At 32.9% G+C, this 18017-nt stretch overlaps 1 protein-coding gene across 2 annotated transcripts in view; it reads right to left on the reverse strand.

Moving 5' to 3' along the window:
* Nucleotides 1–18017, reverse strand: part of flz (transmembrane serine protease filzig) — an 84216-nt gene that overhangs the window by 12101 nt on the left and 54098 nt on the right. For both annotated transcript variants that reach the window (XM_088242478.1, XM_088242479.1), the window contains 5 exons: nucleotides 16552–16765; nucleotides 15204–15390; nucleotides 11927–12111; nucleotides 6516–6631; nucleotides 3038–3157 (listed from right to left, as the gene is read on the reverse strand). In XM_088242478.1, coding sequence (XP_088098604.1) covers nucleotides 3038–3157; nucleotides 6516–6631; nucleotides 11927–12111; nucleotides 15204–15390; nucleotides 16552–16765 — 822 coding nt within the window. The remainder of the gene's footprint in view (nucleotides 1–3037; nucleotides 3158–6515; nucleotides 6632–11926; nucleotides 12112–15203; nucleotides 15391–16551; nucleotides 16766–18017) is intronic.

The raw sequence follows: 18017 nt of genomic DNA on the forward strand, positions 1-18017 counted from the left end.
CTTGCCTTTTTTTCACACCTTTCTGTCTCAAAATATCTATTGACTCTGCCTTTCTCTCTCTCTTGCTTTTTTTCTTACTGTATGTTTTGTCCATTTTTATACAATTTCTCTCTCCACATTGCTCTGAGAAGGATCTCTTTTTAAACTTGCTCTTATTATAAAAAAATAATCCATTTTTAAACGCGAACGATAGAAAACAATAAATCATATAAATATAATTGTTCACGGTTCAAATTTCTAGTACACCCCTGGAGCTAATTTAATTTTGTAGTTTAGATCATGTTATGACGTCAGAGGCATCCGCCATCTTTGTTTCAACGTAGTTTCATGTATACAAATGAACCAACACTATACAGCGCTTAAAACTTTTCTCAATTTATTTTATCTTGTTTTCTGTTCTCGACAGCTCGGGTTAAAATTTTAGCAGGGATTTGAGAGTTCCTTTCGGCATGTTTAGCTTTTTCTAAAATAAACTTTATCATTTTTATATTTTTATCTTTGTAGACCTTATGATAGCTTATTCAACCACCAGAGCGTATTTTTTTTAATAAGAAATCAATTTCATCAAATCTTGCGAAAGAGAGACGGAAAAATCTCACTATGAATATTTATTGTGTTTTTTATCTAATTATGATTTGTTTTGATCCGAGTGTGTTCTGTTATTCTTATTTAGTATTTTTTATTTGACTAGTCACTGACTGGTTAATTCGATCATTTCATTACATTTTTACTTCTAACAACACCGCTTAAGGCCCACTAGAACTGCTTGCCGTTGACACAATCGAAACCCGCCAGAATCTCCGTGTCCCCTGTTGGCTTCAGTTCAGTTAGCTTTTTGCCCTCTCTCTCTCTCTAAGACTTTCAAATACCCACATAATATAAGTTCGTGTTACATTTAATTCATTTAGTGCTGTACTTAATTAATTCGCTTTTGTGTATAATCTTGTATTCATAATAATATTATCTCAGAACAATATAAGTGAATCTTTCATTCAATTTCACGCAACCTTACAACAAAAACTGGGGTTAGTCAAACTAATTGTTTCATTCCAACAAACAAGTTCACTACACATCAAATAATGTGAAAATAAACACTAAGGCTTTGACTCATCACCACCATCATTCCCTTTCCGAACCTAATGGCGCATAGGGCACTGGATTGGTACACCAATCGCAGCATATCTAGTTTTTTTTTATTATATAAAGGTAAGGTGATCAGTCGTACACTTCAGGTACCAGTTCAGGGACTATGAAATATTCTAGTGTGAAAACACCTTTTTTAATTATTATTTCCTATCAAATATGTCGGGAATCGAATCCGAGACCTTTTGCATGGTAGGCAAACGCGCTGACTATTATACCACGAGGCCGACATTTTTGACTGCTTTGACTAGATCCGTTATAATGCCCTGTTTCCCTAGCCTGGATTTCTACATCTCGGTTGAGATAAAGGCCAATGAGAAAATTCAGTGTTTTTTTATTTATTTGTTAATAGACTTTTATTTATTTATTAAAATATGCCAAAAAAATTTTTTTCAATTTTCATATATCGTATTATCAGCGCTACGATTTTGAAAAGTTTTGTTTTTCTGAAATAACTCCGCGTATGACGTCAGAGGTTCTCTTCCACTCATTCTCGATCAGTTCTGCCCATTGGTCCATTCACGGGAAGCAAACCGGAAATCTTCCATTACTATCGTATCGTTGGTCAATTTATATGAACCGAGACGTCATTCAAAGTAGTTAGTTTTTATTAAAATGTTTTTTATTATTTTTTCGTACATTTTCCGAAAACTTCGCCTTAAATTTAATGCTCCAATTTTTCACTGCGCGCAAGAAAAAAATTATTGTATCCAATTCTCTGTAGGGCTGAAGTTCCTCATTGCTATGGAAAACTTGGGGGCAAAGCACCCTCACAAGCTTCCCATCCACAGACCAGATCAGTCAAGTGAATAAACACCAAAGACAAAACCAAATATCAACAGAATATATTTTCCCCTCATGGAAATAATTTAACAAGTTAAAAAGTCAAATTATAGATTCGATGAAAAAATTTCATCCTTAGTCTCTTTTAAAATATTGAGCTCATTAGATAAATTCTAGGGCCTCAATTATGACAGGAAGATAAAGACGTCATACTTTCACCTTGACGGTAAAGTTAAAGATAAATTATCTCTAGCGATTACGAAGATACACTACCGACCCCCCACCTTCAAGTTTTGGGAAGTTACATCGTTATGGAACAAGGGGAAGCGTATGTCACGGTACACAGATCTACGCACTGAAATGACATAGCTTCAGTATGACGTCATAGTTGAAGATAAAAGTCTCACGACCGACTACTTAGATACATTACCGATCCCCCCACCATCAAGTTTTGATGTAAGTACATTAGTTTATACCGACAGGTCTAGAACCTCTCGATACGTTTATGTTATTATTATGACAAAAAAAAAATCCACGGAGCAATTTTTCCTTTAATTACGATTTACTTAAATATTTAATCGTTTTTAGGTTGGCACATTTTTTCTTAAAAACCTATTCAAAATTTAAGAGAGAAATAAGTGAATTTTAAAGTCGAATTAAATAATGACATAACTGTCAGTTTCCGAAACCAGTGGCTAGATGCGAAAAACAATGTCGCTAGATTCTCGCTTATAAACATATCTAGGCGTAAGAAAGTTGCGACTATCGTCTTGTTAAAATCATGTTCAAGCGAGTATTTTTCGCTTAAATTGGGATTTATTGCAGTTTAAATTCGCTTTGAAGTGGGCACTTTCTATCGCAGAAGCCTATTTAAAATATAAATGAGAACTATTTTAAATTTTAATGAAGTAAGGATGGCGGACTAATTTTTGCGGTCATTCATTAGTTCGTTTCAATCATATGATGTTGTGGCAAGTAGGTAAAACATACCGAAAAAGATACAGATAGTACAGAAGTTGAAGATAGCGTTCATAATTGAAGCCCTGAAAGGGTTAGATTCTAATAGTATACAAACATTTGGACATGGTTAAAATATTGTATATTAACTTACCTCACACGAGTCCTTTTGTCCATTGGCGTACCCTGCGCATACAAAGGAGTTGAGGATGATTTTGGAATGCCCAGCTGTTTGGAACATTTCTTGGCAAACACTGTTTTCAATCACAGGAACCTGAAAGCATCATATTTGCAAATTACATATTATGCGCACACTTATTTAATTATTTATTAATACTCTTAAAGTATTACACACGGACGATACATATAGAATTTCTTTTGTCGGGTAGAACTTTGAGCTGTGAGCGACTTCAGAATACGTGCATAAGGTATATTTTTAGGTCTTAGGAAATATGACCACATTTCTGATTATCGTAGGCAAATGAAATGGCTCAAAATTGGACAGCGGAGAGACTATCACTCCCTCTCACTTCTGTTCAATAGTCCTAACGCTCCTATATACTAGCGTGAAAAATTTCAACGCTTAGCAGTTTATGGTTTACCTCTTCGTTCTAATTCTCAAGGCACTCTCTTAATACCCATCCACAATTCCTTTTTCTTCTCTAATTCATATAGTGTCCATGCGGCTCCACTGTGGAATCATCTCCTATCCACCATCAAAGATATTACTACAATATAAATGTTTAAATCACGTCTGAAGAAACATCTCCTTTCTCTTCCTTAATCTCTTCTCCTTTCCTCTTTCCTTTTTTTCCTTTTTACCGTTGAGCAATAGTATTTATTTGGGATAATATATTTATAATTTATATTTTTAAATATCTTAAGCTTTTTTATCTTTATTTCGTACTGAATATGTTTTAAATTGAATTATAAAAATAAAACTTTTATTTTATTGGTTGGTTAGAAGAAATTGCTATTTGACAATAAGTCCGCTAATGTACAATCAAAATAATTTACAAATAGTTAAATAAATATAAAAAAACTGTTATTTGGTAAAACTGAATCTTGTCATGACCACTGGTAAAATACGATAGACAATAAACAAAAAATGTTTACTCAAGGGTAAGTCGATGTTCAATTTTCTCGATTAAAAGGGCATTCCAAAATATGCAAGACCTTTGTAAGACCAAGTATGGAGTGTGGATTTCAAGTATGGAGTCCCCATTTTACTAAAGACATCGAGTTATTAGAAAAAGTCCAAAGATGTTCTTCAAAAATCCTCAAATTACTCAAAAGAATGCCTAACTACGGTAACATTAAAGCATTGCATTAAAAGCACTAGGACTGACATCATTGGAAGAACGACAGAAGAGAGGAGACTTGAAAGAAACTTATAAGATACTCAATAATTACTATGCCTGCCCCCTGCATGAGATGTATCAGCTTGCCCACCACATACCGCACACCGCATCTGAGGACATAAGTCTCCTTGGCGGTGCCCACATACACGGAAAATTTGCTCGTTGTCAAACGAGAAAAGCTGCCCAAAGGAGCTTTCTAAAATCTGGTAGCCTTAGCATATTTGTGCTGAAAGAAAGTAATCCAGAAGTTCATAATATATACTTCATTGGATTGAGGAGAGAGGGAAGTGAATTCTTCACTGACTGGGAGTAAATTAATTGGACATGATCAATTCGCCGAAATGATTACAAAACTTTTTAAAAGCCTCGAAATTCTTTTTGGAAGCCACCAGATCTGTACATCCGACAGGACCTATAACAGGGCCACGGATAGTAGCGAGAAGCTTCATTCGGTAATCATAGAGAAGGGGAAAAGGACAAAACCACAGGATGTGTTCAGAAGATTGGTTAGGATATCCGCAGCAGCACGAAGGGGAGTCAACAAGATTAAAAACAAATATTTTTTTATTAAATTTACCATGACCTGATAAAAACTGCGTAGTCCAGTGATCGGGGATAACCCAAGAAGATTCTAAGCGCTGACGGATTGAAGGAAAAAAAGAAAGGTAACCCTCCCTGAAGGAGAAGATTTCCATCGCGATAGCCTAGCATTACGAAGAGCATGCAAGAGATGCATGAGATGTATCAATTAAATTCCAACACAAATTTACGTGGTCAAAACTGGAAGCTCTATCGTCTCCAATTCCACCTCAATCCCAAGATAAAATTCCTCCCCAGCAGGGTAGTTTCAGTCTGGAATAAATCGCCAAGTCAAGTTGTCCATTCCATTTCAGTTAACCAGCTCGAAAACCGTTTGGATGCTTTTTTGAAGGAAAAAGAACTTGGAAAAAGCAGTACACGAGAAATAGGTGCATCAGCAAATGCTGCCTGCCTATAACGAATAAAAATAAAATTAATTAACAGTACTAACACATTAAAATGCCAGGTGCCACCGTTTTGTAGCAACAATTCACGGACAGTGTATACTTGTAATGCCGTATTAAATAGACTTCATGAACTCGGCAATAGTTATTCCCACGTATCTGATATATTTAGTTTAGGGTATTGTTCCTATAGAACAAACCTTTCGAACTTTTTCAATGATGGTGAATAGTAATTATATTTATTTATGCATGCATTTCATAAAATATATATATATATACATATTTTATTTATTTATTTATTTTTATTTATTTATTTTATTTAATTTTAAAATACGCCCAAGGGGCATTTACAAAAAATATACAGTTAAGTACAAACATAGTGCGTAAAAATTTAAAAGATAAACAATGCTTTTTTGTATACATTTAGAAACAATAAGAAGCATACTGCCATGCAAAATAAAAAGTGAAACTTTACATAGTTAAAAAGAAAAAAATAATTTTATATGGATATAATAAAAGTAATTGAATTAAAAAGCAAATTGTAAATAACTTGTAAAGAATTCAAACAAAAAAATAAATACATTTTCATATACTTATAAGTATAAAAAAAATGGTATCAACAAATTATTGTTAAAAACAAATAATGAAAATTAGTTAACAGTAAGTATATATGTGAAAATAATATAATATACGGTACACAAAAATATTTGATAAATTAATATCAGAAAGAGATAAGATAATAATAATACACATCAAAAACAGAGAAAGAATTGTATGAAAAAGAAAGTTTTATTACGTTTTATATATATATATATATAAACAGTTTTTTGTTCACTTTGCTTAGCTGTGTGAAACAGTACTTATGATTTTCTTGTTGTTTTACCGTAGAATGTTTTATTATATAAACGTTCTACTGAATATGCCATATAATTTTTAGGTTATTTTTTTAAATATAAATCTTGTATAATTTTTGGTTTAATTTTTTTTTATAAATATTGGGTATAAGGAACTTCATGTTTAAAAAAAAAAAAAAAACTAAGCCAAATATGTTAGTATTATAAATGTTTGTAAAGGGCAGATTTGCCGTTTATGTTAATAAAATAAATAAATAAAATAAATAAAATAAAATAATGAATACCTTACAATACAGTGATTCACAATTCACAAAATCATAATTTCTTATTGAAACCGGTAATTTTGGGAAAAAAAAAACTTCTTTAAAGCCAGCTCTTGACTTTTTTGTTTCTGTAAAAAATAAATAAAGTAAACCAATGAAGCTCTCGTTTACCTGGACTTCTTGAAGAACTGAAGGTACTCCTCCGCCATACTTCAACCTTCCCCAGCCTGTCACCGTGGCCATTCTTCCGGTGAAGTCATATTCATCCGGGGGTAAGCAGATGGGAACTGAAAAATCAAACAAATGTTTTTGGAAACGTTTTTTTGTATTCTATATTTGGACAACCAACGGCTACAATTGATCGCAGTTATGCAGAAAGCCAGTCCACAAATTTGAAAAAATAAGATATATATGTTATCGGTTGCAGTAAGGTCAATTTTGCGTGTTGTCAAAAATAGACAGGCCGCTTGCGTACAGAAGACTAATAATCACAACGGCATTGCTCCATTTACAGAAAACACCCCCAGCACTAGAAAAGTCATACGGTATAAATGCTGATGGGAAAATAAAAGCCTCCAGAAATATAGCTTTCTGAAATAAATTAAAGTGGATAAATACATGAGTTTTAGATGTATATATTTAGATGTAATTATGGATAAAAACTCTTATTTGATTCCCATATTCAGGCGTCCATAAATAAGGCTTACAGAAATCCGGGCTTTATTATACGCACCACTCGACCATTCAAAACAACCGCATCCCTCAAAATCTTATATAATGCATACGTTCGCAGCCATCTTGAGTTTGTATCTGTTGTTTGGAATCCTCGATATACAATTTATATATTTATTTATTTTTAAGAATTAACGGTACAAGTACCTTTTACATTACATACATACATAAGTATTTACAGTGGAGTATATACAGTAACAACTTTTTCAATGCTTACTTAGAAAGAACATAATTAAAATATTGATTCCACACTAAAATGTTTTACAAGTAATTGTTTATAAGCTGGAAATTTCAATAAAAATATGTCGCATAATTCCGAATGTTTATTACCCAGCGCATGTAGACGATTCAGTACTGAATTGCTAGAATATATTGAGGTATGATTGTTGCAGTGATAAAGTTGAACTAGCCTAGTCACTCTAACTGGTACTTTAAAACCAATGAGGGCTAAAATTTCAGGGCTGTCCAATACTGAATTAACGATTTTAAATAGAACTAAGAAATCATTAATAGTTCTATTTTTATTTATATCACTACAGAGATGGGTAGAATTTTTGTTTCAAGATTATGGATATTCGAGCGTTTACAGGGCTTATGACCTGTCATAGGTTGGGTTCAAGTGGCCACTTTTATGTAGGTACTACAACATTCCCCATTCCGCTTATTTAGCGAGTATCCATATCGGTGACATTTTTGGTTTTTGTATATATGTCATGAAACAAGGAAAGCTTTCGCTAGCGCGTTTGAAGCGCCATCTGTGTATTTAATATTGAGGTTAGCGCTAGCGAAAGCTTTCCTTGTTTCATGACATATATACAAAAACCAAAAATGTCACCGATATGGATATTCGCTAAATAAGCGGAATGGGGAATGTTGTAGTACCTACATAAAAGTGGCCACTTGAACCCAACCTATGACAGGTCATAAGCCCTGTAAACGCTCGAATATCCATAATCTTGAAACAAAAATTCTACCCATCTCTGTAGTGATATAAATAAAAATATACCTACTCCCCCTTGGGATAAAACCCAGAATTGTGTGTGTATAAATATGTAAATATATATACACATACCAAAAATAATATTGTGCATTAATAGTTCTCCTGTCCATTAATATAATCAAATTTAATATATTAAATAAATAACCATAGTTACGAAATTCATTACGTATTCCTAATTTAAAATTAACATATCTCAAAAACTTATTCTGAACTCTTTCTATGGTAATTTAGTGAGAGGCATAATAAGGGCTCCATATTGTAGAATTATACTCCAAGATGCTTTTCACCAAGGAGGTGTATATAATTTTTAAAGTGTTTATATTTTTAAAGTCCTTAGTGATGCGCATAATTAACCCAAGCGTCTTCAAAGATCTACTACTAATATCATTAATGTGACTGATAAAAGACAATTTCTGATCAAAAATCACACCCAAATCCCGCATCTCAGTAACTGAATCTAATGCAGTGTTACCGATTGAGTAGTCAAATAAAATATATCACAACTAGATAGAATACATAATAGATTCCTTAAACTTCTGGATCGTAAATCTCTTACATATTTTATGAAATATGAAGACTCTTCTTCCTTTCATAGTTTAACTTCCCTTACTAAACGTAGAAGCATTTTCGATCTGTCTTTCCTCTTCAAAATTTTTAACAATTTTATCGATCGTCCATATCTTTCGGAGCGGTTTTCAATCAATTGTCCCGTAAAGTCAACACGACAAGTTCATTTTTTTTATAATTCATTGCCCAAAAAAATTATAATTTCAAAAAAAAAATGTTCAAAACTAGTTTATTTAGCGTAGCTGCTCCAAATTTAATTTACTTTGTTCCCATTTAGATATTTTTAATACAAAATTTAATGACTTCAAAATTATTTTTTTTGAAACACCGTAAAATAAAACATTTGCCAGTGTGTAATAAGTTTATGTTCCTTTAATTATGTTTATTTTATTAAAATATCAAAATTTTGAAATGGTCAACTATATTATGAAAATCCCTCTCCTCCACTCCTCCACTCTATTTCCTCATCCCTTAACCTTCTTAAGAGCTTTTTTTTTTCTCATGTCTTATATAATATATTATTTTTCTCTTTACTGTGTAACATGTTCTCTCATTATATTTGTGAAAAACTTTAACTGGATGTATGTACTATTTTTTATATTTTGTATTCGTATATAACAACTGTTGTTTTTCCTTAATAAATAAAAATAAAACTAAAGAAATAAATAAATAAAATAACAGTGTTTTATGAACCGATTTATTGTCACAATCAACTAGCTTTCGCTGTAGCGATCGCAAAGGTCGGGGAGACCTGATTAGGCACCGCAAGAAAAAGAAGATTTAAAGTTTATATTTGAAGCACTAACTTTGTGGTTATTCATTATAATAAAATAAATAAAACAACTTTGTTTTTAACCACTAATTTTTATTTTTCACCGACCGGTATCCAAAGCAAACAAGCTTCTTTGTCAAGGTTTACGTAACTAATGAATTGATTCCTTTTTATTTTATTTCTATCATGTTCACTAAGTACTACACGTGGCTAGAAATTAAAAAAAGCGATTCATAATAAGAAAACAATAATTAATAACCAAATAAACAATATTTTTTTTAGTCCTCTCCTGTCTTACTTCGAAAATAATGATATCAGATTACCACCCGTGTAAGAAAAAAAACACTTGATTTATTGGGTCCACATGTAGTATTTAGTGAACATGATAGAAATAAAATACTGTACACATTATTAATTACTTGAAATACATATATATTTTAAAGAAATTATACAATAACAAAATACATTAATTAATCAAATTATAACTATTCCAACCCAATCTTCTGAAGATGATTTGCTCTTTTTGATAAAAATATGTTGGTCACTTAATTTTTTAAGTTAGGCAGAGATAAACTAAATATATCAAAATGTGATACATATTTGTTCCCGGTATTCTGTAATCTAACAATAGGTGAGTTATATTGAGCTACCGTTTAGTGAACATGATAGAAATAAAATAAAAAGGAATCAATTCATTAGTTACGTAAACCTTGACAAAGAAGCTTGTTTTCTTTGAAACCGGTCGGTGAAAAATAAAAATTAGTGGTTAAAAACAAAGTTGTTTTATTTATTTTATTAGAAGAAGATTTGTTCAGATCTAAACTTGTCCCAACCGAGAGGGAAAACATTTTTGGGAAGGGAATATGGAAGTCTAGGCATTTACCGGGCTTATGACCTATCATTGGCTGGTTTAAATGGCCACTTTGCACACTGTGAAACATTCACCAGTCTGTCTTTGTTTAAACATCCACGTTTCGTTACCTCTTTCATCTGTTGACTTATGAGAAGTAAAATAGATAAAACCTTTGCCACATAATAAAGCTTTATAAATTACATTGACGGGCTTATGGCCAAACGGCAATTTCTTACAACCAGACAGTAAAATAAAAGTTGTATTTATATCATTCAAGTTACAAAACATATTTAATCGACAATAAATTAAAAAGCTTAAGATGTACAAAAATAGAAATAACTATATTTGTGTAAAAAAATATTTAAATCAATACTTTTAAAGTTAAAATCTTATATACAAATAATAAAGGGTTACAAGTCAATAATATAAATAAATAAATAAATAAAATATGGAAATATTTCATATTAGGAAAGCTTTAAAAATAATGTTCCTTTGATCAATAATCAAACTAACTTCCAATATAGTCCTTTATACGATGTTCCACTGTAATGGTCACCCTATTAAACCTATTAAGCTTACCCCTCCCTCTATCCCCTCTACTTTTTTCATTAATTCTCAAACAACAGAATATTTTCATAATTAAATCAGTGCATGTGCTTATTAAAATGAATGTCGTGTTGGTTTTATAGTTTTGTACAACAACTATGGTGAAGGTGTATAGTGAGTTTTGCATGTTGGTTTAATGGGTGTCCTGACAAAGAGACGGGTACGTCTCGAAACCGGTAGACATAGGAATGTCGGTAAGTGGTTTTATACAAATATTTAAAAACATTTAGCAATACTTTTACTCAGTGGGAAAAGGGGAGAAAGAGGAAAGAGAAAAGAAAGAGAGATTAAGGAAGAGAAAAGAGATGTTTCTTCAGACGTGATTTAAGCAGACATACTGTAGCAACATCTTTAATAGTAAATGGGAGATGATTCCACAGTCGAGCCGCATGGACACTATATGAGTTAGAGAAAAAAGAAGAATTGTGGATGGGAATTATATTATAGTTTATTCTCCAACATAATATTTATAATAAGCAGTAAACTTATTCCAAATCATAATACTCAGAAAGAAAATGCCGCATGGGATCATGATTATTCTCAAATAAATCCATGTTTGATGATTTCGTATTTTTTTTCAAATATAAACGTAGTTTTAATGATGTGAAAGATGTCCATCTCCAAAGTGATCATGCTTAGCCGCCTGACTGCTATTTCTGGCGGCAAGACCAGAGGCAGGTTGGCTCTGGAAGCCGGAGGTAAAACAGTCTGCTGACACTGCCGGAGATATCTATCAGGAATTCAAAAATTGGTATTCTCCAAAATGTATTCTCTAAATAACATCTCATTTATCTGAAAAAATGGGTCAGCTTGTACCCAACCCTTTTAAGTTGCAAACTGTTGGAATCGTAGAGATACCTCAAAATGTTTTTTTAAACCCTCTCCAACATGAGAGAATATCTCCCTTCGTGTAGATTCTATATCACCGAAACCCTGTCCTCAAACAAGTTCTGGACGATTCTAAATGTACTAAGATTCTCCAAAACTCTGCCGGCCGGGACAAAAACCCAATATCTTCGAATATAATTAGAAAATCAAATAATAAATCTTACCAATATGACTGTCAAAATGCACGGGACTCTCCAGTTCCAATATTGCTAGGTCATTCTCAAATGTCGCTGCATCATAATTTCGGTGGACGATCACTCTTCGGACGTTCTTGGTGACAGATCTCTTGGTCTCCAGGTCTCCCGAGATGTCGAATTCTCCCATCACCGCTACCAGAGAAGCCAAAAATCTTAAAGAAGGGTAAGACCATAAAAATTCTACTGTGGTAATTAGTTTTCATTAATCAAGGATGAAAAAATAGCTATTTTGGAAGAGGTGTCCGGGAATGGAAAAAATAAGCAGGGGGTTTCTTCAATTCTTACTACAACAGCATAATCCAGCCGGCACTTGCAAATTTAGCAAATATTTGCGTTAGATATAAATGATATGTGGAGAAATTTATTTTATTTATTTTATTAACATAAACGGCAAATCTGCCTTTTACAAACATTTATAATACTACAAATTTGGGTTAATATTTTTTTTTTTTTAAAAACATAAATTTCCTTGTACCCAAGATTTACATAAAAAAAACTAAACCTAAAAATTATACAAGATTTATATTTAAAAAAATATATGGCATATTCAGTAGAAAGTTTAAATAATAAAACATTCTACAGTAATACAACAAGAAAATCATAAGTACTGTTTCATACAGCTGGGCAAAGTGAACAAAAAACTGTGTATATTATGAAATGCATGAATAAATAAATATTTCCCATTCACCATCTTTAAAAAAATTCAAAATGTTTGTTCTATATGAACAATACCCTTCACTAAATATATCGGTTACGTGGGAATAACTATTGCCGAGTTCATGAAGTCTATTTAATATGGCATTACAAGTATACACTGTCCGTGAATTGTTGCTACAAAACGGTGGAACCTATCTAGTCATTCTTCCAGGCACCCTGAAGTTGATGAAAGATAATAGTTCAGGGCAATCCCATATTGAATTTAAAATTTTGAATAAATTTAAAAGGTCTATAATTTTTCTTCTATCGTTAGGTTTTAACAAATTTAATGTTTTTAGTAAAAAATCGTAATTTAAAAATTCATGACTGATTCAAAGTTTAAAATTTATATACCGTAAGAATTTTTTTCGAACTCTTTCAAGAGAATTTTGGTGACAGTTGTAGTAAGGAGTCCATATTGTAGAGTTATACTCTAACTGGCTTCTCACTAAAGAAGTATACATCAACTTCAAAGTGCCTATGTTTTTTAATTTCTTAGTCATGTCTCCCAATAAGGACATTTTACATTTGATAATAAGAACCATATTTTAAACTAATATTCCACGTCCACCCTGCCATAAATCATACCCAGAACCCCAAGCATGGTAGGCGAGAGTACCCATCGAGTCGTCCAAGGTTCGGATTCTATTTCACATACAGAACTGTGGTTTTCATCCGCCTGGACACAAAAAATATTTGTAATAGAGGCCTAAAATTAAATAATCGAAATAATTTTCCTAAAACCAAATTGAATTATTTTTTAATAACCAAATAATTTTATAATAGCTATTTACTAAAAATATTCAATAATTAAGATATCCGTCAATCGCACACTTTAAATTCCTCTATTGAGATAGTCTGTGCGTGAAATACTTAGCACAGCAAATGTATTGTAGGTACTTGCAATTAGGTGTAAGTTTTGGTAACATCCAGTTGTTGAAATATTTTTATTTCTGTAATATATCAGGTTCCTTCTAGTTGGCGATCATTCTATAGTAAAAATCCCTGTCCAGCGCCAACTAGAACAAATCCTCAACCCAGCGCACTCCGGTCCAGTCCCAGATGTTCCTCAGCCAGGACTTTTGATGCCATCAGATTCCAGCTTTTTCCCCTATCAAAATTAGCTGTAGAACCACATAGTTGCTTCCTTCCATGATCTGGCGGAGATACGCGACTTCTCTACTTTATTAAAAACATTATTTCTGTTTTAGCACTGGCTTATCTCAGATTGTTCTTCTTTTCCACATGAGGAGCGTGTATACATTACCAGACGCTTCCAACGTCAATCTTGAGTCCCTTAATTCCATCGAATAAAACCGAAAGTGGGTCATCGACGACCTTCCAAAACGGCAAGGCCCGCAGGTGTAAAGAAGAGGTATCTTGGGTATAGTTTATTCAACTCTTGCATAATACCAGTACACCTATATTGGTCCAAATCATGCCACCTTACCAAAGCTTAAAACACCAAAATTCTGAATTGTGGGAGTAAAGGCTTGAGGAAAATATTAGGTATGAGGTAATTTGATTTCATAACTAACATTGAAGTTCAAAAACAGACGCAGTAGTCTCCTATAATGAGCGTATTAAGGATGCGGTGGTGAACTTGGCTTAGACACATGCTGCGCATGCCTTAGGAGAACCTAAACCCAAGTTGCCTTTTCAATCTCAGTTACTAGCAGGTTAATCATACTACATAGGTTAACCCTTACGCTGCTACGCAGTTTTTCAAGAATCTAATCAGAAATTCTATTATTAATACATTTTAAAAATATTTTATCGAATACGTTGTTTTCCAAACACACTACTGTTTTAAAAATTAATAGCAATTCCAAGAAAAATCTTTTATTTCATAAATATCTAATTCAAGCCCAGTGGAGTGAGCAAGATAGACAACTCGTGCCGCCCGCAACACATTCTCGTACAGCGGTTGTAAACCCTTTCTTAATCGAAAATAAAAACAAACAAAAATTATCTCACACAGCAATCTCAAGGCGCATTGTTTTAATAGTTATTATTGAAACGACAGTATTATGATGGTTTTTTTGTTGATTGCGGGGCAAAGTGCCCTTATTATCAAACCAACCACCTCCATCAATGCATGCTAAACAAAATTTAAGTAAGATATATCTTGGATGATTCATATGAACAAGTGACGTCGTTCAAAGTAGTTCGTTTTTATTAAAATATTTTAAATTATTTTTTATTAATTTTCAAGAAACTTTGCTGTACAATTTAATGTTCGAATTTTTACCGCGCGTAAGAAAACATTTTTTGTATTAAATTTTCCGTAGGGCTGAAATAAGTACGAAACTGAATAATAACCCGTCGAATAAGTAATTTTTATGTTTTGAAAATGTTTTATACCACTGACGGTTAAGTGCAACAAGCAGTTCCCGAATGCATTTACCCCTTTGGGGATTATGACGTCAGCATCAGTCTAGTTAGAACTTTATGATAGGGATTAACAACAACGATATATCGTTGTTTAGCAGTCTAAGGGTTAATCATACTATGCAGGTTAATCATACACTTTACGGCCTTTACTTACCCTGGTTGACAATGCGCGGCAGTAGTGACGTATCGCGTGGCGATCAGGACACCTCCACATTTGTTCTTGGTGAAGAGGCCCAACCATGTTGATTCTCTGACCAGAACTTGCCAAGGCCACTCTCCAAACGTTGCACCCTTACCGCCGACTATTCTACCAGATTTGACCATCGGACGTACCCCACATACTAAAAATATACAAAAACCATATTAAAAATATGAACAAAATAAAAGTGAAAGGCAGCGGATATATAAAAAAATATCGAGGGAAAATGATTCGGAAAACCTTTTCTTGAAAATATTTGACGGGTCTCCATTGATAGCAATGCCACTACAAGGAATCATACACCTTTTTAAGAAAAAGGAAAGGAAGAGGGGAATAATATGAGCGTGTTTAAGACACGAGTCGTCTCATCCTTTTTCATTGAAGGACGAAGTGCTAGATCTCGTAGATCTGTCACTGGCGAGATTAAGGTTTATAATATCCTGTATTGGAGGAGACAACTTTAAATAATAAAAAATAATAACTTATTAATATGATCAGGGTCCTAAGCCCTGTTAATGCCAAATATCTAGACTTCCATATTCCCTACTCAAAAATATTTTACCTCTCTGTTGCAATAAGTGTCAATTCAGTCTTTTCAATAAAAAATTGACACTCTTAGTATTGTTGATGACAGTACCGCTTAATTTTTTTTTGTGTATAAGTGACGGTTATGTATGACAACATCGCTTTGATTGCCAAAATCGAAGAGGAACTTGAAAAAGCTATAACAAATATATAAAATATCCTAAAGATAAAATATAAGATGAGAATTAACAAAGACAATGCGAAGGTAATAGCTTTGTGCTGAAATGAGCAGCAAATGAGAGTAATGATGTTAGAAGTTCTACTAAAGAATGTGAAGAAGTTTGTCTACCTTGAGAGCAAGATCACCTGGGATGGTCTGTCAAAGAGCGAGGTTAAGAGCCGTATACATCAGGCAAGACTCGCGCTTAACAGAATTTGGAGAATTATCTGGAGATACCACATCACGAATGACGAAGTTCTTGGTATTATAGAATCAAAAAAGGAAAGCACTCGCTTAAGACTATCTCCAAAAGACTATTAGATGGAGTGGACACATAGTGCGTCACGAGAGTCTCTAATAGAGGTATGTCTGAAGGAACAAACTACAGGGGACACCCTCGCCGAGAGGATAAGGTCTTCAGATCATATGAAGAGCTAAAGAAGGTCACACGGGACATACTGAAGTGGCAGAGGAACTGCAAAGTTTTGCTGCAAACCAATTCATCTTACAGGGTTGACGCCAGAGATAAAAATATATGAAGAAACTTAATCAGCTTACGATGTTTAAATTCTCCAGAAGGTGTTTCTGTAGTGAAAGATTCCTCTTCTACGGGAACTTCTGTTGTTAGTATCGTGGTCGTTATAGGTGCTGTGGTTGTCAATGGCGTTCTTGATTTAGTCGGCTTGGCAGTTGTTGATTGCGTTCTGGGTTTCGTTGGCTTTGCGGTCGTTGACGCAGTGGTTCTTGGTTTCGTTGGCTTTGCAGTAGTCGCCTGTAAAAATAATTTGAACATATTTGATGCATAGGCCAGTTGTTAAATTGTACAGTTCTTGCATTATAGCTTTGTGTATCCAACGTAATTTTCAAATAAAATTTTAAAATTTAAATATTTGCATCCTCACGATTTTCCCCAATGTTATAATATTATTTTTTAAACTTACTGAACGTTTATTTTAGAGGCTTGAACGCAAGTGAAAAAGAGAGAATACGGCAAGAAGCTATGAAAAATACACCACAGCATTTAGACCAATAAATTTAATTAAAATACAAACTACAAAGTAGATACTAACCTCCTAAATGAAATACAAATAAATGTGGGATTGAGATCACTCAGACATCGGAAAATATTTAAACTGCCTTTGTTTTCAAATAATGCTACATACCACACACCTATGGCCCGCATGTGTCGGGAATATAATATATAATGCCGAAACAAAATTTTTTTCATGATACTCTCTCAGCTTTTGCGAATAATCTCTGAGGAATAAATCTTATTCAATAAGTACACACGTACAACTTATTTTTTATTGCATTGTATCCTGTATAAAAAAAAAAATATGTATTACAACTTAATATATAAATCTATTTTGTGTAATTCTATAATTGAAGATATATATGCATGTAAAATTGTATCGACGAATGCTTTCAAATTGTATGTTTTCTAGTATGTATTTTTGTTGAATTACCTAATAAAAAATAAAAAAATAAAAAAAGAAAAAAATAAATAAATAACTCTTAATTTATTTTCTTGCAACTGGTAGTTATCGAACCCGCGACGCTGGTTTCACAAATTGCGTTTGATGTATTTTTTTCAAACAAAGTTATGGTTCAGCAAGGTTCAAACGTCAGACCTATTCGTCAGTCTTTAACTCCACCACAGCTCCAAAACCTGACTAGACATGACATAAATATTTGCATACGTTTAATAATTTGTAAATATTAACATATTACAACAGAGATGAAGAACATTTAAGAGAAGGTAATATAGAAGTCTAGGCATCTACAGGGCTTATGACCTGTCAATGGCTGGTTTATGTGGCCACTTTACACACTGTGTAACATTCACCATTCTGCCTATATTTGAACATCTATATTCCTTCGATTCTCTCATCTGTTGATGTTTGTGAAGTTAAAGAGCTGAAACCTTTATTTATGCGGTCGAGATTCATCTAATTGAATTATTTCACCTACGTACTAGGCAACGCCTGAAAATATTATTTTTTCAATTTCTATACTTCTTCATG

Source organism: Micrasema longulum, unplaced genomic scaffold (assembly GCF_059751315.1).
Source record: "Micrasema longulum isolate JH-2025_06_02 unplaced genomic scaffold, ASM5975131v1 h1tg000140l, whole genome shotgun sequence".
Classification (NCBI taxonomy): Eukaryota; Metazoa; Arthropoda; class Insecta; order Trichoptera; family Brachycentridae; genus Micrasema; species Micrasema longulum.